Source organism: Cibotium barometz, chromosome 36 (assembly GCF_041138505.1).
Source record: "Cibotium barometz isolate CiBa-2024 chromosome 36, ASM4113850v1, whole genome shotgun sequence".
NCBI lineage: Eukaryota > Viridiplantae > Streptophyta > Polypodiopsida > Cyatheales > Cibotiaceae > Cibotium > Cibotium barometz.
This window is the reverse complement of record NC_141081.1, coordinates 5,480,259-5,505,478: the sequence shown is the minus strand read 5'-3', so window position 1 is coordinate 5,505,478 and position 25,220 is coordinate 5,480,259. Positions and strand designations below refer to the sequence as shown.

General features: G+C 47.9%; 1 protein-coding gene across 10 annotated transcripts in view; it reads left to right on the top strand.

Moving 5' to 3' along the window:
- Positions 1-25,220, top strand: part of LOC147617435 (187-kDa microtubule-associated protein AIR9-like) — a 101,866-nt gene that overhangs the window by 53,778 nt on the left and 22,868 nt on the right. For all 10 annotated transcript variants that reach the window (XM_086775692.1, XM_086775691.1, XM_086775697.1 and 7 more), the window contains 8 exons: positions 9,000-9,100; positions 9,191-9,238; positions 9,336-9,526; positions 9,783-9,900; positions 10,025-10,152; positions 10,240-10,408; positions 10,546-10,664; positions 10,776-10,944. In XM_086775692.1, the coding sequence (XP_086631818.1) occupies positions 9,000-9,100; positions 9,191-9,238; positions 9,336-9,526; positions 9,783-9,900; positions 10,025-10,152; positions 10,240-10,408; positions 10,546-10,664; positions 10,776-10,944 (1,043 nt within the window). The remainder of the gene's footprint in view (positions 1-8,999; positions 9,101-9,190; positions 9,239-9,335; positions 9,527-9,782; positions 9,901-10,024; positions 10,153-10,239; positions 10,409-10,545; positions 10,665-10,775; positions 10,945-25,220) is intronic.

Genomic DNA, 25,220 nt, shown 5'->3' with positions numbered 1-25,220 from the left:
GAACCCAATAACTACACCGATGACAAAAACCCTAATGGAAACCTAGATGGAGCACCCCAGAAGTGTATAAAATTCTGATGGAAAAACCCTAAAAAACAGGATAGGAAACTCAAAATTGCAGAAATCCCTTGTTGAAGATGAAACCCTAAAATGGAGAGAGACAGTAAACCCAGCCCTATAAGCTGAACATGTGCCTGGTGCAGCAAGGTGGGGTAATCCCAAAGCTTGGAGGCGAAGAGTGTGGTTTGGGAACCTCAGTTTGAATTCTTTGACAGGATCATGACAAGAAGGGAGCTGGGGTGTTGTGCCTGAGTTGGCTACTTGGGGAAGCACTGCAGGGGCCACGTTGTTGAGTGCTGTTAGGACTCATGCCATCTGAAAAAACAGAGATCTTCTTGCTTCTATGCCGGCTGGTGACTGGTTCACCTAGGCTGCTCAACTCAGAGTGTTCCTTGTGTTTCTTGTCCTGGCATGGCTCAAGAGTGACTGTTGAGATTTCCACCACATTGCAAATTAGATTGTGGGCAGCTTCCAACCAATCCAGCAACTCGGAATCCTCCCTGTGGGTAATGATCGCCTGTTCCTGCATGGAATCGGGTGTTCCCCTAAGGATTGGGATGGATGCTATGTGTCATGGCCCTGTGAAAATGGAACAGCACAAGTGTGGGCATGGTGGTTGCTGAGCCAAAATATTAAAATATTCGCATTTGGGGTGCCCGGACAAATGAGAATGATGTGTGGACACTTCAGATGTGAAAGGGGACAAAAACATTAATGTTTTTAATGTTTTATTGAAGGTTGCCCCTAGGCCTTAGTGGCCCCTAGGGAACTTTAATGATTATTAAAGTTGGGGGCCCTAGGATAAGTTTGGAGAGGGGCAACTCGACTTTTGGGAGTTGCATGCCTCTCTCACCTCACTCTCTCTCTTGCTTTTGGGGAGACGTGTATGTTGTAAGCGTGGAAAAGAGGTGAAGCTGGTCGATTGGTTTTTGGCTGTGAAGAGAGAGCAGGTTGAACTGAATTCTGGCCGTATAGATCATGTGGCTGCAGGCCGTACAGTCAGGCGGCTACAGTCCTATTGGGTACTTGCTCAGGCGGCGCTTGCAGGTACAGTCAACAGGTTGAAAACAGTACAAACTGTACTGTACGGACAGAGCATGTGGCTGCAGTTCCGTACAGCCAGTACAGGTGGCGTTTTACTGTACGACAGCTGGAGCAGTCTGTTGGTCATCTTCTGAATTAGGTAGCGGAGGCGACCAGAGACTAGTCTCAGCAGGCGGGCAGATTTTAGTGACTGTTGGTGCAGTCCGTACAGTCCAGTACGGACAGGTACAGTCAATTACTGCTAGCCTGTACGGACTGGTACAGTGCAGATTATCTGGTCTGTACAGACAAGTATAGCACTGAGGTGGATGCAGGGAGGAAGGTACAGACAGGTACACCCACACGTGTGAAGCAGAGTTGTTGAAACAAGTGTCTGCAAGTACAGACTGGTATAGTCATTTCCTCCGGTGCAGATCCACGAGCTGATTTGGTAAGATCTGAACTTGTTCATCTGTCTTTCTTTCCATTGGCTTATATCTGCTGCAGAGTTGTGCTATCTGGCCCCTTGTTAGAGGAGGGGTATGGCAGATTGAAAAGGGTGGAAACAGAGATTGGGACAGTGAATGTATGTTTGTGCTGAGTTGTGGAATCATGTGCATGAGATATGCCAGATGTATGCTCAAGGTTGTCCTACTAAATGGTCTTGGCTGATCAGAGGGAAGCACAGAGTGTTGCTTTGAGACACAGATCTGTGTGTGTGAATCCTCTGTGCTAAGAGGTATTGTGGGCTGCCAAATTGGCCATACAGGTGTATTCTCTTGGCTGGTTTTGTTGTACTCAGCCTTTCATATTCTTGAAATTGAATAAAGAAATACCGCAAGGGGTGCCAAGCTTTGGGGCCAACAGGTGTCGTTCTATTTTCAGATTTGGGGCACTCTAGCTCCAATTCAATTTGTTTTCATATCTAGACTACAAGAGGAAAGGTGACTGCTAGTCTACCGCACTTTGGTTTCTACCAGAGGCCGGTTTCAAGGTTCCGTTGCCGGGACCAATCATCAACTTTCTTAAGGGGGTGAGCTCGTGGTTGCCTCGAGGAAAGTCATGGCTAAAAAATTCAGCAACATGTCTGATACAGAAGATGAGTACTTTTATCATGAAGAGGAAGAGCAAGAGACCTGTCCTGAAAGAAATGAATCTGAGGATAATCTTGCAGGAGAACAGGCTGCAGATGTTGAGCAATATGAGGATGTAACACAGCCAGAAGATGTACTTGGTAAAGAGGATGATGATGCTCGGTTTAAAGATTGTTTGGCTAGTGTTATGGATGTATTTATGCAGCTCACACAAAGTGAGAAGTTTGCTGAATTTATGAGATCCCGTACAGAGCCCGAAAAGAAGAAGAAGAAGGTGTGTTCTAAGAACCTTTCTCAAGGTCATAGTGGTGCCATCCCACAGGATCCATCTTTTGGCCAGTTTCCGAACATGCAACATGCTTATGGTGCTAATTCTCAGAGTTCCTTCTTTGGACAGCCATCTATTCCTCAGCAGAGTATGCATCCAGGTTATTTTGGTGGTGGCTCGGTGTGGGAATGGGTAATGTTGACCCTATGATGGGCATGAATGTTGGGGGCAGCAATCTTGCGAAGCCACTTCCATATGATAATCTAACGCCTATGGGAAAGGCGAAGGATTATAAGGAAGGGGGAGCTGCTGTGAAGTTTGATACATTCAGTGGAGCCAAAGATAAATTAAAAGCACTTACCTTTTTACAGCAGTTCGATGCTGCTTTTTCTGGTGGGAATTACACAGAGTCCTCTAAGGTGAGGAAAGCTGCCACTTTCCTCAAAGGCAATGCTTTGCAGTGGTGGTCTACTCTTCTTTTGCAGGGCATAGCACCCACTACTTGGGTACAATTTAAATAGGTCTTCTCTTCCGTATGGCTCACATCTACATTTGAGGTGGATGTTATGATTGCATGGCACAAGTTGGATGCTTCAAAATGTGAAAATTTGGAAGATTATAACAAGAAGTTTTGGGAAGCTTTACTTCCAGTGACTTCGTGCAGTGCCTTTGTCTGAGCAGGTAGAGAAGTATTGTTGTGGGCTGCGCAAAGAGGTGCGAGATTATTGTATCAAGACTCGAGTAACGAACATGTCACAGATGATAGAGAATGCTATGACAGCTAATACGTTACTCACTGGAGGTTCATCTGGGTTTAAAGGAAGTAAGAACTCGAGCAAGAAAGCTGAAAAATCTGGGCATGCTTCTCGTGATGCTAAAGGGTCTTCAGAGACGAGGTATAAGAAGTTGCCAATGCCCAAGAGAACTTCTGAGGAAAGACAGGCTTTGAGAGATGCTCGGAAATGTTTTTACTGTACTGAAGAGGGGCATATGTCATTCAATTGTCCCAAGAGAAAGTCCCAAAAGGACTCTGACAATAAAGGAGAGCCCAAGTCAAAGAAACCAAAACCTTCTGCAGGGTTAGTTCCTGATCTTGTGGGGGAACAGCCAGGTGGTGAAGAGACAGAGTTGTAGTTGACACCACCCTCTCTTCGTCGAGCCTTCTCCAGCAGCCTTCCTCTCCGATGGATGTCTCTCAGCAGTATCCCTCTCCAACCTCTCCGCCTACCCGCTTCCCCTCGCCTCCTCCCTTGGCTCCTCCCCCCCCATCCCGCACCCTCGCCTCCGACTCTACCTGTAGTGGCTCCATTTGCTCCTTCCTCTTCTTCCATGCCCACCATCATCCCCCCCCCCCCCCCCCCTAGAGGCCTCTCCAGAGCATTCCCATCGCCCCCCTGCAACCCTTGATCCGGAGAGGAGACAGCCGGCGAGTTCTATTTGTTGGCTAATTCATCATTTCTTAGAGCCGGTGGAGATGACCATTGCGGCCTCACCGGTGAGGGCTCTCCCACCCGAGTCTCTAGGCGGCCCCCCCACGATCTTGTAGTTTCTTCCGATGTCTTCCAACGAAAGGGATAGACAGGTTTGAGGAGACTGTAGCCCCTATTCGGATATGTGTGGTCTTCCACCACTCCATACCCTCTACGCTAGAGAATGGTGCGATGATCATCTCTTTCCCATTGAGCACAGCCCCGGGGACAGAGTGGGATCCAGAGTTGGTGGTGGCTACCATTCAGGGCCAGGTAGTTGAGCTATTGCAGCATCTCCAAGATCTCCGCATCATAGACGTTCTTACTCATCTATGGCCTCTGGCCAAGATGGAGCTTGGTGGATCAGCCCACAGAGACCAGGAAGGGGAGACAGTGACCTCGAACCTGGAGGTGCTGCTTTTTGTGTTCATGCATACCTCTATCGCAGTACCTCTCCCCCCTCTTACAGTTATCTTCATTGTGATCGATGGAGCACGGAGTATACATACTCTCGCACTCAGACAAAGTGGTAGTACATGGAGGGCCGGATCCATGCCCACTTGACGTGACTTCGCACTAGGACGGATTGTGACTATTCCCCGTCTAAACCCGCACCCAAGACTCTTCAAGTTGAGGGCATTTCCGATAGTTCCGCCTCACATAGAGATTGATATGAGGATTGTCTTATGGAACATTCAGGGTTTAGGGGGGCCTCAATGCTTTCAAAGTCGAGGCGTCCTTAGAGGAGAGCTTCAGTGGGCTATGGTGGGGGGGACCTATCGACATTCTTTTCCTCCAGGGCATCACCTTACTAAGGGGCGCACCCGGCCGCTGCGGGAAGATTTTACCAGGCAAGAGTCGATACTTTTTGGTCTCCATCCTTTGGCCCTTCAGGGATGTAGGGAGGAGTGTGTCTCTCTGTCAGTGAGCAGTTTTTGCCATCTGTGAGGATCAAGAGTCATAGTTCCAGGACGTGCTCAGTGGGTTACCATTCTGATTGGTGAGGATAGCGTTGGCTTCCCCAACATTTATGCCCCGAATGTTGTTGCAGGTGGAGCTATCTTTTGGAGCACTGTCCGACAAGCCCTGCCCCAGGTTGATTTTTGGTGCATGGACAGTAGAGCTATCTTTTGGAGCACTGTCCGACAGGCCCTGCCCCAGGTTGATGCTTGGTGCATGTGTAGTGACTTCAATATGATAGAGGCAACAGAGGACAAACTTGGAGGTGGCACGGCCAATGTCTCAGCACGGAGTACTCTGCCTTGGAGGAGATAATACTGATTCTTAGGGGGCAGGACCCTTGGCATCTCCCAGAGTTTGGGCGGAGCCCTGGGAGTCTTAGCTTCTCTCGATGAGATAGGAGGAGCACTGGCCCTAACCTTTCTTGGCTAGACAGGTTTTACATCGACGAGTGGGCTTGCAGCCGTGGAGGCATGGTTGGTATTCTGGCAGGCACTTCTTTTTCAGATCATGCATGAGTTATTTTGTTCCTAGAGGACCAAGGAGGCATGACAGGCATGTGAGCTTCAGGATTCCAGACAGCCTCATTTAGGACCGCGAGATCTACAGCCGGATCGAGCAGATATGGGCGGGATTGGACTTTTCCTCAGGCTCTACAGTATGCACTTCGGATGATGGCCTGGGGGAGATCAATGTTTTCTTATAGGATGTAGCCTAGAGTAGATTGGAGGGATTTTGGGAGCAGGAGAGAAGTTTGAGGAGGGGCCTAGCCTCTTTATAGCGTCTTTAGGAGAGTTCCCCAGACAGCCCATGGATTGAGAGTGAGATTGCTACCACCCGCACAAAGATTCAGTCCATAGAGGAGAGGAGGGTGGAGTACAGATACCATGCTAGGGCTTCATTCTCGACTCAAGCCGGTGACAGAGTTACTGGAGATTTCTTTGAGATAGCTGGCCCCCACCAGAGGAGAGACAATATTTGTAGGTTGCGCGGCTAGGATGGAGCTATTGTTTCTGATCCCCCACATGTGAGAGCCATCACCACGGATTTCCTCCGATCTCTTCTCACTGGTGCCCTTTTATTCCCCCAGGTGATGGACGCGCGTGAGAGAGTCTGGAGGCACACGAGAGAGGTGGTTCCCTCCTCCCTTCGGTCTTTCTTATTGACCTGTTTCACTTCAAAGGAGCTAGCAGAGGCGGTGACCGCATTACCCAGGGAAAATGCCTGGGGGCGGATGGGCTTCTTGTCTCTTTCTTTCTTCGCCATTGGGACCTCATGGAAGGTGGCCTTCGCGCTGCCTTCAATGAGATTATGCTCTTAGGTGCCATGCCAGAGAGGCTCACAGAGGGCCTGATACATTTGATTCCCAAGGAGGGTGGTGATAGATTGGAGATCCGGCAATGGAGACCCATCACCTTGCTAGGGACGGCCTATAAGATTTTGGCCAAGACCATCAGCCAGGCGACTTTAGCCTTCTCTCCCAAACTTGATCCCCAACACTCAGACTGGTTTTGTTTAGGATCGGAGCATTCTGGACAACATCTTTACCTTTTGGGAGGCGACAGCTTCGGCCAGGATGCGGCAGCAGGACCTCATTGTGCTACTCCTAGACTTTGAGAAAGCTTATGACAGGGTGGATTGGAACTTTCTGTTGGGCACAATGAGCCGGATGGGATTCCCCATGGAGTGGATTCGTGGAGTCTCAGGACTTTATTCAGCATCACACAACCAGGTTCTCATTCAAGGAGCCCGAGGCGACAGATTTCCCCTTTCCCGCTCGGTTCGACAGGGCTGTCCTTCCTCTGGCACCGTACCTCTTCCTATTTGTTGCCAAGGCCATGAGTAGTTTTCTCTCCACCCAGGAGACCAAACTTTAGGGATTGCGCCTTCCCCTCCGCACGCAGGAGGAGCTATTGGACTCAGATTGAGTTTGCAGACAAAACAACAGCCTACCTTGTAGGAGATGTTGGGAATCTCCAAAGATTCGTAGAGGCGATTGAGATTTTCTATTGTGCATCAGGAGCGTAGATTAAGTGGCACAAGTTGTGTGGTTTTTGGGTAGGGTAGCATTCACCCAACTTGGCAACTAGTTGAGGCTTTCTAGTGGATCTCGAGGGGCACTCCAGCCCGCTATCTCGGTTGCCAGGTTGGCATTGATATCTCCCCCGAGCAGTAGCTCACTCCGCTTCTTCTAAGTATTCGGAATAAGATTTTATACTGGAGCTCGGCGAGGCTATCCTTAGCAGGCAGAGTGGTGGCAAACTAGGTACTTCTTGCCACCATGTGGTACATCACTTTGTGCTGGGCCTTTTCTCGGGCATGTATTGGCCAGGTAGAGCATTTGATCTGGAACTTCTTGTGGGCTGGAAGTGATGGGAGGCCAGCCAGGTCCAAGGTGGCATGGAGAGTGATCATTCAGCCACGTAGCAGAGGGGGCTTGGCCTCATCGATCCCTTTATATAGAGCCGTGCCTTGCTGGGCAAGTTGATTGTCAGAGGACTCCTACCCGGTGGTGACCTTGGAAGGATTTCCTCTTGGCCCAGATTTCAGTCCACACTCCGAGCCTTGGGGGCCCGTGGCTGCAAAGTACTAGATGGATCTTCACAGAGATGCGAGCTCGTGGTTTTAGCCCAGCCTTTGAGGACAAATTCGCAACCAGTCTACTCCGTGCTTGGGATCATCTTAGGCCAGCCCTCAGACAGCAGCCCTCAGACAAATTGTTCCAGTTCCTTAGAGGAGTAGCTTCGGCAGCCTTTGATCTGGAACCCCCTGATCTATTTACCCAGTGGCCACATGCTAGGGGCGTGACTGCATATATATCCTCGGGCGCCTTGAGCATGGGACCATCCAGGTCTCTTGGAGATTGGATTGCACACAGGCAGTTACCTCAAGAGGAGGAGGAGAAGGAGAGAGGTAGAGACAGGCTCAGCATCGACATCGACTCACCTATTCCTCAGGAGTGGCTGACTCCTATTCCCGACCCCCCCCCCCCCCCCCGGCGGGTGGCTAGGCGTGTTTACCAAACACGGTATCCTCGTGGTGGTCCATGGAGCAGATGAGGACAGTGGTCTGCTCACTTTTTCTATTGGATCCCATGGCAGACTAGAGAGATCAAAGCACTCCTTGGAGGATCTCAGAGGCCTCACCTTGTGGAGGGTGAGGGTGATTGGTTTTCGGGCACAGGAATGGCACATAGATCCAGCACCGGCCAAGGTGGCCAAGGAGTGACTATGGCAGCTATGGATTTGGGAGTGCCGACCTCTCATGCGACTGCAGTGGGACCCGGGAGGCATATAGGTTGGTTGCGAACCCGTTTCTCCTCGCCATAGCCTGATACATAATGTTTGGTTTGTACTTTTTCATGATCACGTGTAGGACCACTCAAAACGCCAATCCCCAACTACCTTTGGTCAATTCTCGATGGTTCTGGTGGTTCTAGAGCTATTTATTGCTTGAGAGACACTTATTCTCCCAAAGCATGCAGGTGGATTGGGGATAATTGGCCCACACATGCAGAGCAGAACAGTTTTATTGGAACTCAGTGTGTGTGGCCTTCTCCTAGGGGATCAGCCATGGAAGAGCTTTCTATGTATTGCACCCCTAGCAATCATGGGTGTCGTCTGGCTATATGCAATGATCTAGGTGAGAGGAGTGCTCATCCTCCTTAATAAGGGCTTGGATGGCTGTCAAAGGCCTCCCAGAGGAAAAGAGGGACAACCTTATTGCAGGTTTTAGTGGAGTGCAGAGAATTATAGGATTGAGTCGTCTTTTCGTATGTGGCAAGCAAACCTGTCAATTGGCTACTACGAGCCTTCTCTTGCACAGGTGTTCCGATTTGCATTGGAGGAAAATAAGAATACACCTCTTTCTTCCATTGAGAGAGGATGGGGAACCTTTGATAGATGCAAATCTCTTTACTATTAAAGATATGGGTTTGTGGAATAAGCACTGGTATGAAGATCCTCCCCCCCAAATATGGTCAATAGTCCATCTCAGAGGCTTTGGATGTGTTGTGGCTGCCCCACCAGAGATTAGCCATGGGATTCGGAACATTTTTTGGCTGTTTTTTCTCCTCAATAAATTAGTCATTCCAGAATTTAATCTACTTGCTTTGGTTTGTGGCAGGGGGTTCCGGCTTGTGTCAGAAGGAACAGCTGAACTTACCCTGACCGGGGAAGATGTTGGTTTGCGCATGATGTTTCGATATACTCCTGTGAATTCTGAAGGTTGCTCTAGAGATGCTTTGACAAGAAGAATTGAGTGTACTCAAGTGTAGGGTTAAGTCTGAAAAGGTTTGTTATACATTATTATTGCAGGGTATCAAGGGATGCCTGTCTCGGTAGTCACTGACAAAGTCTCACGTGGTATTACTATTATTTCCATTGTATTTGACATTAATGGCCACTTATGCCTCCAATTTTGACTACCAAGACGCTAAAAGAATTGTGGTACTTGGCCCAGCCCCTCCAAAGGTCATTGAGCTGAAGATAGTTGGAGACATTTGTGAAGGTAGCAGAGTAGGCATCAGTGCAACTATCTCGGGTGGGGGCATCGAAGGTGCAAGTCGTGTGCAATGGTTGAAGACAAGCATCCCAGATGAATCTTTAGGGGTTGCACACTTGAAAGAAATCGGTACTTCAATAATATCAGAGGTTATGCAGTTCATGCTTATTGATTTTTGTACTTACTTATACATGCTGGCATGTTTACGTTTTAACCATCCACCTAAGGCTGAATGCAGAAGACTTCTTGCCTGTCAGCAGGGGGCATTCCAGGCCACCTGTTAGAGTTGGACGGGCAATCTTACCCATCCAACTCCCTGCTCCCAGTCCTATGGGCGGGGAGCCTTAGCCAGGGATGCATCGAGCATTACATCAATTATCGTATCAACATATTGATTGTCTTCAGGCTTTCCACATCCCACTTGGAGCTGTTGGGTTCTACTTGGCAGCAGAATACACTCCCGTTCTATCAGATGGTGTAAGTGGAGAGCCAGCCTTGGTGTTTTCTGATTCACCTGTTGAAAGTAAGTTCTTTAATTTTTTTTAAAAGAAACAATGGAGACATTACTTTCAAACTGATGGCTTCTCAAATGTGTACACGCTTCATTAATGGATGCCTTTCACATTCCTTTCATTTTTGCTATGCAGTGTTGCCACCGAGTCTGAGTTTTCTATCTACGACTGGAGAACACACAGAAGGAGAAACTTTGATGGTATCGTATGGCTACGTTGGAGGCTATGAGGGCAGCAGTCAGTACATCTGGTACTTACACAAGGTGAAGATATGTTGGTATGCTTTTGTTTCTCTTTTCTGTCTTGGTTGCATCTGCACTGTTGATGACGTGGAGGTTTTTCTGGATTAGAATGAGTGTGATCCTGGCACACCAATAGCAGAAGCAGCAGGACTTCTACGGTATCATATCACCAAATCAGCTATAAACAAGTTTGTGTCCTTCAAGTGTATACCTGTACGAGAAGATGGTTTGATTGGGGAAGAAAGAAGCGTAATGGGACATGAACGCGTGCAGCCAGGTACTGACTTTCTGGAAGTGATTATGGCCCTTCATGATCATCAAATACGTGTTGTTATGAATGCCATTTGGGCAATCCTGTAGGTGGGATTTCTACATGGTGTAATGTGAATTTTAGTCCTCTGTTTCTCATTGCAGGTTCTCCAAAACTGCTTTCCCTCAGCATTTTAGGGGATCCCATGGAGGGGTCCCAGTTGCAAGTAGAGAAGCTTTACTGGGGTGGGTTTGAAGGCCATTCTAAGATCCAATGGTTCCAGGTGATTGTTGCTTAAAGTATTTCAACCATACATGAAGCGGTCATGTATAAAGTACATGCCATATTATGATCTATTCATGCCTGGGGCTTACAAACCACTCCTTTTGTGCAGACAAGGCATTATGGGACACATAGCGCAATCAAAGGGGCTACAAGTCATACATACACAAGCCGCACAGAAGATATAGACAGCCTTCTCTGCGTTTCATATGAACCTTATCGATCTGATGGTGGGGCAGGCTCAGTTGTAGTTTCCCAACCGGTTGGTCCTGTCTTACCTGGTAAGTTTTCATTTTATAGGAACATCAAAGAGAACTGCTAAGTTTTTCTGCATGTGCAGTCAACACAAAAAGGGCATAGGCTTTCGCTCTAATACAGAACATGTGGAAAACACATAATAGAAGATGGCTGGAGCGATTCTCACATGTTGCAATGCATTGTAGGAATTCTTTTCTTTTGGCATGCCTTCAGGAAAAAAGGGCCATAGTGGCATTCCATTGTTTAATTTGCAAATGAACTCAAAATGATCAAAAAATCTGACGTTCTCTCCTTTTTTTCCATAAAAGATCCATCTATTATTAGAAAAGAGAACGTCTGCTGTGGGTGGACTACAACCCTCAGGAGGAAAATGTACAAAATAACAAGAGGGGAGGGGGGGGGGGGGGGGGGGGGGGGGGCGCTCTTCCATGGCTGGCTGCTCTCGGAGGGAGACTATGCTGGGGGTGGAGGGGGGAAGCCACATTGGGGGGCCTGTAATGCTAAGTAACACTGCTGTCGTCTTAGCTGAGAAAGGGAACCTGGCCTCCAGAAGAAGGCCAACTGGTGCTACTGAATGCTCTCCGAGTTGCTGGTCAGGGGCTCCAAAGACCCCTGGAGGGTGTGGATGAGATCTGTCCAGATAAAGCAGATGGTCTCTATTGGTGGGGTGGCAGTGCCCTTGATGGCTTTGTTGCATTGTGTTCGCCAATATGCTAGGCTCTTATGTTGCTGATAAGTTCCCACCTCTGGTCAGTGTGGATATGGGGGTTCCAACGTGACACTATAGTTGCTACAGTGGTGATGGCAGAGATCTGAAAGTGGGCAAGCTGAAGCACAAGACCCCCGTCTGCGCAAAAAAACTGCTGGTCCTATGGACCTCCAAGTGACAAACCTGGTGGTTCTGGGTTCAAGGTAAACATACCCAAGACACAACCATATCTGCTAGATTCCTGTGGAAGTGCCACATCGGCCACAAGAGGTGGGGTGTTCAAGCCAGGTGCCCACCAGTAGGCTCCTATGAGCAACCAACCAGAGGAAGAGAGCGAGGACAAATGTTATTCCAAAGCCTCTTCTAGACGTCAGTGATGAAGAGTGAGGGGATGCCATGGGTGTGGTAGTGTCAGGCAGCTGCTGGAGTGCCGTCAACCCCGTGCAGCTGGATCTGCTGTTTAGCTGTGTGGTGTACTCGAAGAGAGGAAACTGGGGTGCTCTGGTGGGGCTGTGAGGCCCCTCCAATGCCCACCCTCCTTGGTCCCACCAATGGAGCAGGGCCAAGAAGGGGTGATCATCCCAAAGTGTCAATGTACCACTGATGATCATGAACGCCAAGAATCCGCACCCACTGAAGAGAGAGGCACCACTATAATCCTCTGTGGGGGAGAGTGTCAGCCGGCCGTGCGGACCAACTGAGAAAATAAGTGTTGGCCCCCCAAGGACTGCCAGAGGGAAATCATAGCAAGTGAAAGCGCCAAGCCACTCCGTGGGGCAGGGTCCTGGAGAGGGGTCCACCAATCGGGGGGGGGAGGGGGGGTGGCGGCTTCAGCTGGCCCATTCCGCAAGCTTTGAGGAGGATCAGTGCTGAGGGGACCCCATGCAATGTGAGAGTGAGTGCCCATGAGGTGACCAACCAGCTGAGGCCGCAGGCTTGGGCCTCTGTGAAGATCCATCGCATAGTGGGGGTCCAGGGTCCTCCTAGAGTTGGCATGCAGGCCGAACCCTGAAGAGGGTGTTCCAAATATAGGGTTGCTGAGTCTCTCCTTGCCTGAGGTTGAGGAAAACTAGTGGCGAAGCTGTGCTCGAAGGAGGAGGGAAGCCTTCTAGACCTCCTGGCTGAAGGCGTCTAACGACCAACTTGCCCAAGAGGGCTATGCTCTCAATAGCTGGATCAATGATGCCAAATCCACCACGACGACAGGGCTGAATAATAACCCTCCAGGCCACCCTGGCCCTTGCAAGACGACGTTTCGTTCCTGCCCAAAGAAAGTTCGGGATCAGCCTCTGCACCTGTTAGAGGCATGCGTGAGAAAAGGCCCAGCAAGAGGTAATGTACCACATGGTGGCCATGCGCACTTGGTTGGCCACCACCACTTGGCCAATGAGGGAGAGCCGTGTGGTGCTCCAGTAAAGAAGCTAGAGGGGCAACTTGTTGCTCTAGAGAAATATCAATCCCCACCTGACATCCCAATTTTTTATTTTTATTTTTCAAGGAAGAGGCTTCTATTAAGTATGAAAAAAGCATACAACAATCACAGCTATAAGCGGAATAGAATCACCCCAATATGTAAGGTGATATCAACCACTGAGGAGCATCATGGTGCCATGAAGACCTATGGGACTAGAGGAAAAGAAAATGCCATGGTCCCACTCCCGCATAAATACAACGTGCTTTGCTTGTGTAGAATGAGAGGACCCGTCAATACGAGCCCGTGTAGCGATGAGAGTATGGATGATATGTTGCATAGTCTCAGAATTTTCTGCACATCTTGGGCAGGTAGACCGATCTCCAATGATTGGTGGGGAGACCACCATGTAAAAACAACCAAAAGAAATGAGAGATCTGGTTCCTTCTGCATGAATGCCAAAGCCTATGCTAATATCTATGTTGTATCACCGGAGTGATGTCATAACTCTCCCAATGAGGCCTGAGAGTAGGGATCCTATGCATCTCTCGAATGATGAGAAGCCTGGCATTCCGGATAGTGAAACTGAAAAGGAATGGCTTTTCAATGGATCAGAGGCATCAATCCACTCCCTCTCATCTGGATCCCATTGAAGATATCTGATAGGACAGCCACCATATAGCCACAAACACCAAGAGCCATGAGTCATTTTTTGAGGAGAAGGATAAATGAACCAATGCTTCCCCAAACGACCAACAATCCTCATTGGACTAAGCCTGGTGTGTGGGATGATCCCCTCCTGTCTACATCTCCTCAATCTTCATCCAGGCATGATAGAATAGATGATGCAATTTGTAGCCTCCTGGCATTGGAGAGCAATGACCTGCAAAGGTACACCTATCCTAGAAAAAACTCCCAGCCATCTCGGATTATAATCTCCATGAAAGATCCCAAAGAGCCACTTATGTGGTATAGCTGCATCAATCTGATCAATACGTATGCGAGAGCCCCTAAGATGCTGAATGGATGCAACTCTCTGAACCACCGGAAGACTCTTGAAGGTCTTCCAAGCAAGAACTATATATGCACATCTCTCCCATCCTGACCACTGACCACTGACCACTGCATGTAACGAGATGCACCAAGTGGCTGACCGGCCTCATCCCTAATGAACTCGTTCCACATAATACGTTGTCGGTCAGCCTCATCCAAAGACCTAGGAAGCCTTTGTCACAAGAAAGGTCTGACCAGAGTGCCGTGTGAGGAATCCACTGAAAAGACTCAACTAGTCTCCAAGTTGGGGTGGGTGAAGATCCAAATCTAAAAACCATGTGACTTGTGCTAGTTGATCTCAGCTCCTGATGCCATGCAGAAGACATGTTCAATCTTTTTTGCAGAGTCCCTTTTACCTTTTGCTCTTGTCAACCAATTGTAACCAAGGGTGATTGGCCCTTTGAAATTACCTTTAGGCAAGACTAGTAAGTCCCCAATCAGGTGCTGATTATAACAATAGGTGTCAATTTTTAACAAACCAATCACTTTTGTATTTTTCTTCTTTCTACCCCTTACTTTAGAATGGCCTATGCGAATCTCTGAAGATTCCCCTCCAATTTGGACTCTAGAAGCTCCTCCTGAGGCAAGATGGAGACGGGAAGAGCTTGTAGGTCGGTCCCTTCGGCAACTAAGAAATTGCTCATCGCCTTGGCAACAAAGAGGAAGAGGACAGGGCCAAGTGGACACCCTGCTGGACTCATTCGGTATTTGGCCCCTTGAAGGAAGACTTGACTATGGGTGATACGCCCCAAGGCTAACGCCCCAATTGTAACCAGGATGAAGACCTTCAAGTTAGGCTAACCTTAGCCTAGGAGTTAGGCATCTTAAGTGGGGGTTATTTTTGGCTCCTGGTTTATAGAAGGCCTATATAAGTGAATTTATGCGTGAGTTTGAGGGAGAGCTCCTCAGACCTAGACGTAAGGCCTTGAGACTACTCTATGCTAACATCTGATGAGTGGTATGGGACGCCAGGGATTGTGCACGTGGAGCCATGTTTCTGATGCTACTATCCCCCTGTGCTTGGGGGTGAGCCTGAATGGCTCTATGGTTGGGTGGTGAGCTAGATGCCTGTCTTTTTATGTTTTCCTATTTGTTTATGCTTAATTGTAGGGTCTATTAGCCTGGGAGCTTGACATTGGTATCAGAGCCAAACCTGTTGGAATTAAGTGGGAAAATTCATCGTGTGGATCTTCCGGGTTCTAATCTGTGGGCTGGTTTTAATCTTCCAAGGTCCGGTGGCATGGGACTCTTTGGGCGGAGGAGTCAGAGGTGAACGGGGAAGACACCATGGTTAGATGTACGCAATCAGTTCTTGGAATCGATGCATATCTATGGAAAAGGCAGGAGCTTTTGTTGTGTTTTTTTGTGTGCTGCTTGTTCTCTGACAATCACCATGTCAGCATGTTATAGGTGAAACCCTAGATCTTAGTCGTCATGGTGCTCATGAGGTTTGGTGGCTGCCAACTGTACGAAACAGAGATCTGGTTGAGTTCTGCAGAGGGCAGAAACCTGTGCGCTTTTGGTTGTGCCGAGTGTTCATGCTTTTTGGAACTCTTCTGCAAGCTTTTACCGTATATAGCTGCAAAAAAACCCTAGCACAGCTGTGTATGAGACGGGATTAGAGAGAAAAAGCTGTGAATTGTAGCAAACTGTGACATGGGGTTTCTGCCATAAAGTGCTGACTGCCTAAGACACATGGGTGTGGTGGCTTGAGACACATGGGTGTATACTACAGGCCCACGTGTATGAGCATATAGGGCGGTCAGCAGACTGCAGGCATGGGTGCATGGTTTCACTACAAGCTCACTCTTTTTTTTAATAGAGTATTTTGGGCAACTTTGGCCATAAGTGAACTTTATGCTAAAAAAGGGGAGAAGAAAGCTGAAAAGCTGGCGCCCTGTTATTTTGGGGCTATACTTGTTATTTTGGGAGTTTGCTTGCTTTTTCAGGGTACAAGCTCATAAAAGCCTGCATGCTTTAAGCGTGGACTGAAAGTCGACCTCTGTGAGTTGTATCTACTCTAAAAGCTGAAGCTACAGTACCCTACCCATTCAAGGTGACCATCTTAAGCTTTTTACACTCTTTGATTCCCTACACGCGGTTGCTGAGATCTCTTGAGAAATCCTACACAGGAAAAGAAGCTTCTCGTTGTTATCCATGGAATGAAAATGTGGAGACACTATTTATATGTGTGAGGATTATGTTGTTAATCCCTCATATTGTGTACTAATTACTACTTAAGTACTTAACTTAGAGAACAAGAGACTTCAGGAGAACACTTGAGAGAAGATTGAATTGATTAAACTGAGTACAATAGGTCTCTTATGTAGGAGATGAAGAGACACATTTTGAAGAGGCATGTCCTTTGACGAAAGGACATGACCATAGACGAAAGGACATGACCTAGACGAAAGGATACAACTTTAGGCTAAGGGATGTGTCTATTCGATGTAGAGGCACAACCATTCATCAAGGGATACAACCATTCGTCGAAGGGATGTGGCTATTCGATGAAGAGGTACATCCTTTGGCGAAGAGTCGCAACCAGTCGAGGGTAGGGGTTCCCTTGGCTGGTTACTCTTTGCATCTGCAAAACAGGAATCAGCAAATGAAGAGAGGATCTGATACATTACATACGTCACAATCGTGACATTCCCTCCCATTTAAAATAAAACCCATGTGTCAAATGATAGACATCTGTTTGTCAAAGAATTCCTGAAGAAGATTAGGGTATTGCTGCATTTCTTCATCTGTTTGCTAAGTGGAATCTTCAAGAGTTGTTGTTGACACCGAAGAGGTATTGTTCAAATATTCATATGCAGCGACTGAAGTCATGCTGCAAGAGTCCGCATTATCCTTGTACCATTCAAGGTAAGGTCTTGAGTCTTCAAAGTTGACTTAAGGTTCTCATTCACCACTGCATCGATTTTCTGGTCAGAGACAGACTTCAATTTGTAAGAGCGTTGACGAGGCCATTGTTTTTGCCTGGATTACGGCCGGAGGAGTTGTGTGCTTTTGGGTTGTCACACACGAACCATAATTTCTTAAATTTTCAGCTTGTTCAGCGGGTATTAAGGCTTCCGAAGTAGAAGGGCATGGCTCGCGAGGAAAACTTGTCCATCATCGCGAGGGAAAACTTGTCCATCATCGCGGCCTTCACAACCGAGTGCTCGACTAGGGTCGGACGTTCGTGCCACTAGAGAAGTCCACTTTGAAGAGGTTAAGTGCTCTTCAAGGGGAGACCTTCTGAAAGCTTCATGTTGTTGCTTGTATTGCTGATGTTGAGCTGATGTTGATTCGAAGAAAACGGTTGTTGTGAACGGTAAGAATGTCAATGTCGAGTCTGTTGTTGCTCAAACGAAGATAATGTGTGTCTGGTTGTCTCCGAAGACCGTGCTTCGGGTGAATTTTTATTTTTTTATTTTTTAATGCCAACTTCAAGGCTTCTTCACACACGCGCGTGCGTGCGAAGCGGGTGGGGAGGATTTATTTGTTTGTGTTTTGAACGTGACTGCCCGTATGCATACTAGAGGACTTCGTCTTTTTTTTTTCTTAAAAGTGACGTGTTGCTTTTTTTTTTATTAACATAGGGCTGGACCCGTTTGTTTAAGCAGCATACAAATTATTATTTTTTTGTAGTGCTGTTTGGAAAGGGCGCGATCCAGAGAGGGGGATGGGCAGCCATCGCACGAGAGAGAGGGGGCTTCACTTGTGGGCATGGGGGGGGGGGGGGGGGGAGGGAGGTCCGCCTAGCAAGGGAGGGGGTACCATCTGCACGCCATAGTGGGGCCAGGCGCGGTCTTCAACGAAGAGGGGCAGCCACCAATGCAAGGAGGAAGAAGTAGCTCCTGTGTGCGAGAAGGGGGGGCCCACATGTCTTGTCCACCCGAGAGCCGGAGGGAGCCTACACATGCGCGAGGCGCGAGGAGGCAATGGCCTCCGGGAAGGGTAAGTACACCTGCAGTGGCCCGGTAAGTCGAAGATCGCCTCTTTGTCTGCGTGAGCCGGGGGCGGGGGGGGGGGGGGGGAGTTTACATCACCGTGAGGGGGGTTTTACGCCAAGTCCGCATCGCTCCATAACTTCCATACAACACACTTGTGGGTTGTCGAGGGGGGAGAACGCTGAGTGAAGAGGCTAAGTGGCCCGCATAACCCACGGGGGAGGGAAAAGAAATATTTTACATCACCATGGGCAAGGCTTTACGCCAAGTCCACCAAAGCTTTACGCCAAGTCCACCATCGCTCCGCTGCTTCCATACAACTCTGAGAAGAGGGGTGGAAGAAGGAGTGCCGTGGACAGGGTGAGGGCTTCACAACCCACGGGTAGGAAAGGTTTTTCGCTCTGATACCACTGTGAGGATTATGTTGTTAATCCCTCATATTGTGTACTAATTACTACTTAAGTACTTAACTTAGAGAACAAGAGACTTCAGGAGAACACTTGAGAGAAGATTGAATTGATTAAACTAAGTACAATAGGTCTCTTTTATAGGAGATGAAGAGACACATTTGAAGAGGCATGTCCTTTCACGAAAGGACATGACCATAGACGAAAGGATACAACTTTAGGCTAAGGTATGTGTCTATTCGATGTAGAGGCACAAACCATTCATCAAGGGATACAACCATTCGTCGAAGGGATGTGGCTATTCGATGAAGAGGTACATCCTTTGGCGAAGAGTCGCAACCAGTCGAGGGTAGGGGTTCCCTTGGCTGGTTACTCCTTTGCATCTGCAACAACAGGAATCGACAAATGAAGAGAGGATCTGATACATACATACGTCACAATCGTGACAATATGTGTGATCAACCCGACCTGAAGGGTTGGAAGGCGAGATTGGCTGACCTCATGCAGGAGTTCAACTTTGAGATTTGTTATTGTAAGGGAGCATCTAATCGGGTTGCTGATGTCCTTAGTAGGATCCCCGAGGTCAATGTTATCTCTTTTGCTGAGATAATGACTGATTTCTATGCATCTCTCAAAGGGTGGTTGCCAACATGATTCCCATTTTGGTCAAATTTGATAGTTGGTCGAAGTGCAGCCCACGAGATCCGAGTGTTCTAGACACTCTAATGACTAGTGCTGAGAGAAAGATATTGGAAAAGCATTCCATTAGAGTTGGATTACTGTTCATGGATGGCAAGGTTTGTGTGCCCAGTGATTCGGACGCCCAAGCTTTGATATTGCGTGAGTGCCATTACACACCTAGTGCGGGACACCTGGGCATACATAGAACCTTAGCCTTGGATGGCCGGCGTTTCTATTGGCCCGAAATCCTTTGTTGATTATGTGCGGAAGTGTACCCAGTGCTAGCTTAATAAAGTTGAAAGGCTTAGAGTTGGGTGTTATTGCATCCTTTGCAAATCCTTGAGAACAAGTGGCAAAGTGTCTCGATGGATTTTGTAGTTGGATTACCCCAAATTGGTAGGGGCCATAATTCAACCCAGGTATTGTTGACCGATGTACAAAGATCGCCAGATTTATCCTTAACAAGTCATCAGTGGAGAGTCACGAGTTGGCTAAGCTCTATGTGGAGCGATTGTATAAGCTCTATGGATTGCCTGAGGAGATTGTTAGAGATCGGAATTCCAAATTTGTTGCACAATTCTGGCAATCAGTGTTTTCCAAATTGGAAACATGCTGGAGCATGTCATCTTCAGATCATCTCGAGTCGGTTGGTCAAACAGAGAGGATGAACCAGACCATGGAGGATATGCACATGGCGTATGTCTCCAAGAGACGGTCCGAGTGAGAAAGGTATCTTCTACAGATTGAGTTTGCTTGTAAATAGTAGTAAGCATACAGCTACAAGTTTTGGCCTATTTATGCGAATGTATGGCCATCAGCCAAAGTCACCCATTGCCATAGGACTACAGGGGTTCAAGTGCAATCAACAGTGGATTTCTTGCAAGATATGCTAAAAGTTGCGAGGAAAATTGTAAAGAGTGCTTAGAATTGTGCTCAATATTATGCTAACCATTGACAGACCCCAAGAGTTTTGTAAGGGTATGTGGATGTATCTTAAAGTCTCAAAGGACTCTAAGACGATGACGACAAGCAAGCATTACACATTATTTTCTCGATGTTGTGGTCCTTACCAGATCCGGCTTTTGAGGTGTGCAGGTGTAAGAACCACCCCTTCTGATCTTATAATTATTCCCCTCTCTACCCCAATAAGGTGATTTCAACCACTGAGGAGCATCATGATGCCATGTAAGACCTGTGGTACTAGAGGAAAAGAAGATGCCATGGTCCCATTCCCGCATAAATATCACACGCTTCGCCTCCGCAGAACGAGAGGGCCCCTGAATGCGAGCCCAAGTAGCCATAAGAGTGTGGATGATATCACCCCATATAGTACTAATGCACTGAGACCCAAAAATCTGGACACCTTCAATAGCCTCCATGCATCTAGCTCTCCAGATCTGCCATGCTGTAATACTGGCAATAATCTCCCAACTGGTGTCAATCCTCTGTCTAGGGGGTGTATAATCAGAGTGAGGAACATCCTGCAATAAACCATGCTAGGCAATATCTCTACGAATGAAAAAACAGAATCTGTACCACTGCCCTCATAAAAAAGGTTGCGGACCGGACTGGGAGAGCCAAGCAACTGCCCCCAAGTCACATGCATGGCTCGGCCACTCAATTTGCCCATAAGTTGGGCGACAAGATCCCAAATCTGTTGTGCAATGTTGCACCCCCATAGACAATGTTGTATGGACTCAGAATCTGCCGCACATCTAGGACAGGAAGGTGCTACACCGAAAGCTGATCTCGACTGATTGGTGGGGAGACCACCATGTAAGAATAACGAAAAGAAATGAGAGATCTGGCTCCTTCTGTATGAGTGCCAAAGTCTATGCCAATATCTGCGCTGTATCACTGGAGAAATATCATAGCTCTCCCAATGAGGCCTGAGAGTAGGGATCCTATGCATCTGTCGAGTGAGGAGAAGCCTAGCATTCCGAACAGTGGAACTGAAAAAAAAAAGGCTTTTCAAAGGATCGAAGGCATCAATCCACTCCCACTCTCCTGGATCCCATTGAAGATATCTGATAGGACTGCCACCATAGCCACAAATACCAAGAGCCATGAGTCACTATCTGAGGAGAAGGGTCAATGAACCAGTGCTTCCCCGAGCGACCAACAATCCTCACTGGACTAAGCCTAGTGTTTGGTATGATCTCCTCCATACTACATCTCCTCAATCTCCCACCAGGCATGATAGAATACATAAGGAAATCTGTATCCTCCTGGCCTGGCAGAGGTATGTCTATCCTCGAAAAAACTCCCAGCCAACTCGGATGATAGTCTCCGTGAAAGGTCCCAGAAAGCCACTCATGCAGAATAGCTGCATCAATCTGATCAATACGAATGCGAGAGCCCCTAAGATGCTGAGTGGATGCAACTCTCCGATCCTCCGAGGTCTTCCAAGCAGGAACTGTGTATGTGCATCTCTCCCATCCTGACCATTGCATATAACGAGATGCACCAAGTGGCCGACCAGCCTCATCCCTAATGAACTCGTTCCACATAATAGGTTGTCGGTCAGCCTCGTCCAAAGACCTAGGAAGCCTTTGTCGCAAAAAATATCTCATGCTTCTCCATGCTCTGACAATGGCTGCAATAAGAGGGGAAGATGGTGCTAGGGTCGGAGAGACGGGATGCCCAACACACGTTTTTTGTTCACAGAGGCTGATATTAGTGGAAATCTGAGACGAAAAAATCCTTCCAAGGCTCCGTGCCTGGTAGGAAACCTCTGACCACAAGTTTGCAAAGCAATGCCCTGCATTGAACATCCGGATCGATAATATTCAAGCCCCCCTCTCTTTTGGGCTGAATAACTGTGAGCCAAGCAACCCTGGCACGAGTGTCTGAGGTGCCATCCAAGCCCGACCAGAGAAAATTGCGGATCAACCTCCGCAATTGGCCAATGCACGCACGAGAGAACCACCAACAAGAGGCAATAAACCAAGCTGAGGCAAGCAAAACCTGATTAGCCACCGAAGCTCTGGAGGCTAAATCTAATCTCCCGGAGCTCCAATGAAGGAGCTTCTTCCGGATACTCATAAGTACCGGAGCAAACTGCTGTGCAGGAGAAATATCAATCCCAACTTGGCATCCCAAATATCTAGCAATACATCCTCTGTTGATCCAAGTAAAACCAAGCTCTGCACCCCAATCAACTCTCGGTGAATCACTAACCCAAAAGCCAACAGATTTGTGCCAATTAATGAGTGCCCCTGCTGCCAAACAGAACTCCTCTAGTGCTACCCGGAAGGAACATAAGCATATATGTGAAGCCTCCAAAAACAGGGTTGTGTCATCAGCTAACTCAGAGTCAACCAACTCCTCATGACCACGAAGCGGCAACCTCAATCCTGAAATACCAGCAGTGGAGCGGAGAAAGATGCTCATGGCCTCTGCAACTATGATATATAATAAAGGGGCTAATGGGCAGCCTTGTCGTACTGAGCGAGAAATCTGAAACCGCTCTCCTCTATCACCGCAAGCAAGAACTCTACTGTGAATCAGGATACATGCATGAAACTCCCTTGATCCATCTCTGAGAGAAGCCCATATGACTAAGAGTACCCTCAAGAAAGTCCCAATCCACTCTATCATAGGCCTTCTCAAAATCCAAGAGCAGAATGGCTAAGGGCTGGTTGCTCGCTTTAGCCCATTCGACGGCCTCCCAAAACGAGAAAATGTTATCAAAGATGCTCCTACCGTGTAAGAATCCATTCTGGGTATCATGAATAACATCCTGCAAAATTGGCTGCAATCTGATGCTCACTGCCTTAGCAAGAATCTTATAGGCAGTCCCAAGTAAGGTGATAGGTCTCCACTGGCCAATCAATGTCTTATCCCCGCTCTTAGGAATAAGATAAATAAGCCCCTTAGTGAGAGAAGAAGGCATAGAACCTGTGTCCCACATCTCCTGCAAAGCCATTGTTATCTCAGCCCCAAATCTCATCCCAAAAAGTAGTGAAAAAAACAGGGGAGAGGCCATCCTCCCCTGGACACTTACCATGAGGTAAGGCATGAAGAGCATGACTGAACTCCTGCATAGAAAAAGGGGCATCCAGAGCGGCACACATCTCCTCGGTGATCAAATGTGGCAATGCATTCCAAACCTTCCTCTGTGCCCTGTGTCTCAGATCAGAATGCGGCTCAGCACTAAGAAGCTGGCAATAGAAATCGGTGGCCATCTGTCTAACCATGAGAGGATCTGAGTGAAGAGTGCCATGTGAATCCCGCAACTGTCTGACACTATCTCTAGCATGAGATGGGCCGTGAGAAGCAAAGAAATGTTTGTTACATCTGCCACCCATCTGTGTCCAAAAGGATTCCTGGGCATGGAAACGATACTCCGCGCGCTGCTCAAGAGAGTGATGAAGTTCTGCTCTAATAGTACATAAAGAATCTGAAACCCATTGAGCATGAGGATGTTTCTCGTGCTCTTTCTGCAAGGCAGCCAATCTACGTCTAATAGCCCTTTCTAAGTCCAAGGCCTCTTGCCTCTTAGACAGGGCACATGTGTGATAAAAGTCACTAATATCACAGAGAGCAGAGGCCAGGCTTTGAGAGGCTTGTAAGAAGTCATGAGATCTCCAAATATCAAGCATACGACGCGATAGTTCTGCATTTGAAAACAAATGATCAGGGATGCGTACATGGGGTGCTGATCCATGGCAATTCGGATCTCTAATACATAAAACCACTGGGCAATGATCCGATTTGGAGGTGCCTGTAGCAATCAAAGTATGTCCACCTCTATCAAGCACCCAATCATCCACATAAAATCTGTCTAACCGTGCATAGATACATCCTACATCTCTTCTCCTGTTAGACCATGAATAAAGAAGAGTGGATGGACTCCTCAAAATGTCATCCTCATGCCAACAATCTCTACCATGAATGGAGAGTATAAACCTCTCCCAAGACGCTCTTTCAAGAGGATGCACCAAGCCCTCATGTCCACCTCTTTTATCCGTCGGCATCTCAACCATGTTAAAATCCCCACCAATAATCCAATGGTCGGCAAGAGGCATCAATGTAGTGAGAGATTTCCAAAAGGCAATCCTCTCACCTCTATGGTTAGGAGCATAAAGGTTGAGAATACCAATGCATGTAGTAGCCTGCATAAGAAGGATCCACAGCGCTCTCGCAGGCAAAATGACACCATGTCCAATGATGCAAGGCAAGATCAAAGCTAAAACAGAGATACAAACACCACCCTTGGTACCAACAGCCGGTGACCAAAAGGTGTGTCCTGAGAGAAGCTTGCCTGATCTCCCACACTGACTAGCATCCAGTTTATGCTCTTGCAAGAGCAATATATCCATAGGTCCACCTCTGACTGCACAATGAAGCTGGTTTTTTACAATTTGTTTCCGTCGACGCGGAAAAAAACCCCCAAGACCCTGAATGTTCCAAGAGACAATCCTCATAAAGACTCAGAGTAGGAACGACCAGATCTCGTGGTCGACGAAGGACCCCCTTTAGAGGCGGAAGTACGTCTCGCATAGGTAAGGGAGGGAAAATCTGACGATGTAAACCTTACCTCTCTCTCCCACTCCGGGGAAAAGCCAGGGCTAGTCCTCAGAACTGGAGAGGTACCATGACAATGCGAATGTGCAACATCATCCTCAAGGGTGCAATCATCCTGTAACTGTAATGCAGCATCCTCCTGTGAGGGATCGAGATCATGTGCCTGCAAGGCCTCATCCTCCAAAAAAGGATCAACATCCTGTGAGGCAAGAGCTGCATAGGGGTTAGGGTGCTCCACAGGGAGTGTGGGTGAAGGGGTAGGTACGGGGGTCCAAGGGTGCTTGCCATCCCTAACCACAACCCAACGCTGTGTGGTCTGCTGTGGCAAAGGAGCAATTGGAGTCTCGGCATCTGCAGAAGGCCTCTGATGGGCAGGACCACGCCGCCTCCTAGCATGGCCCCTCGATCTGGGACAATCTCTAGCAATGTGACCCTGTCGTCGACGACAAATCCGACACTGGTCAGGTCTGCCTACAATCTCCATCCTCTGGCAGAAATGAGATCCGTCAGGTCTCTAAAGCATAACATGATCATCAGTAATCGATGGATCAGGAACAAGCACAAGGAC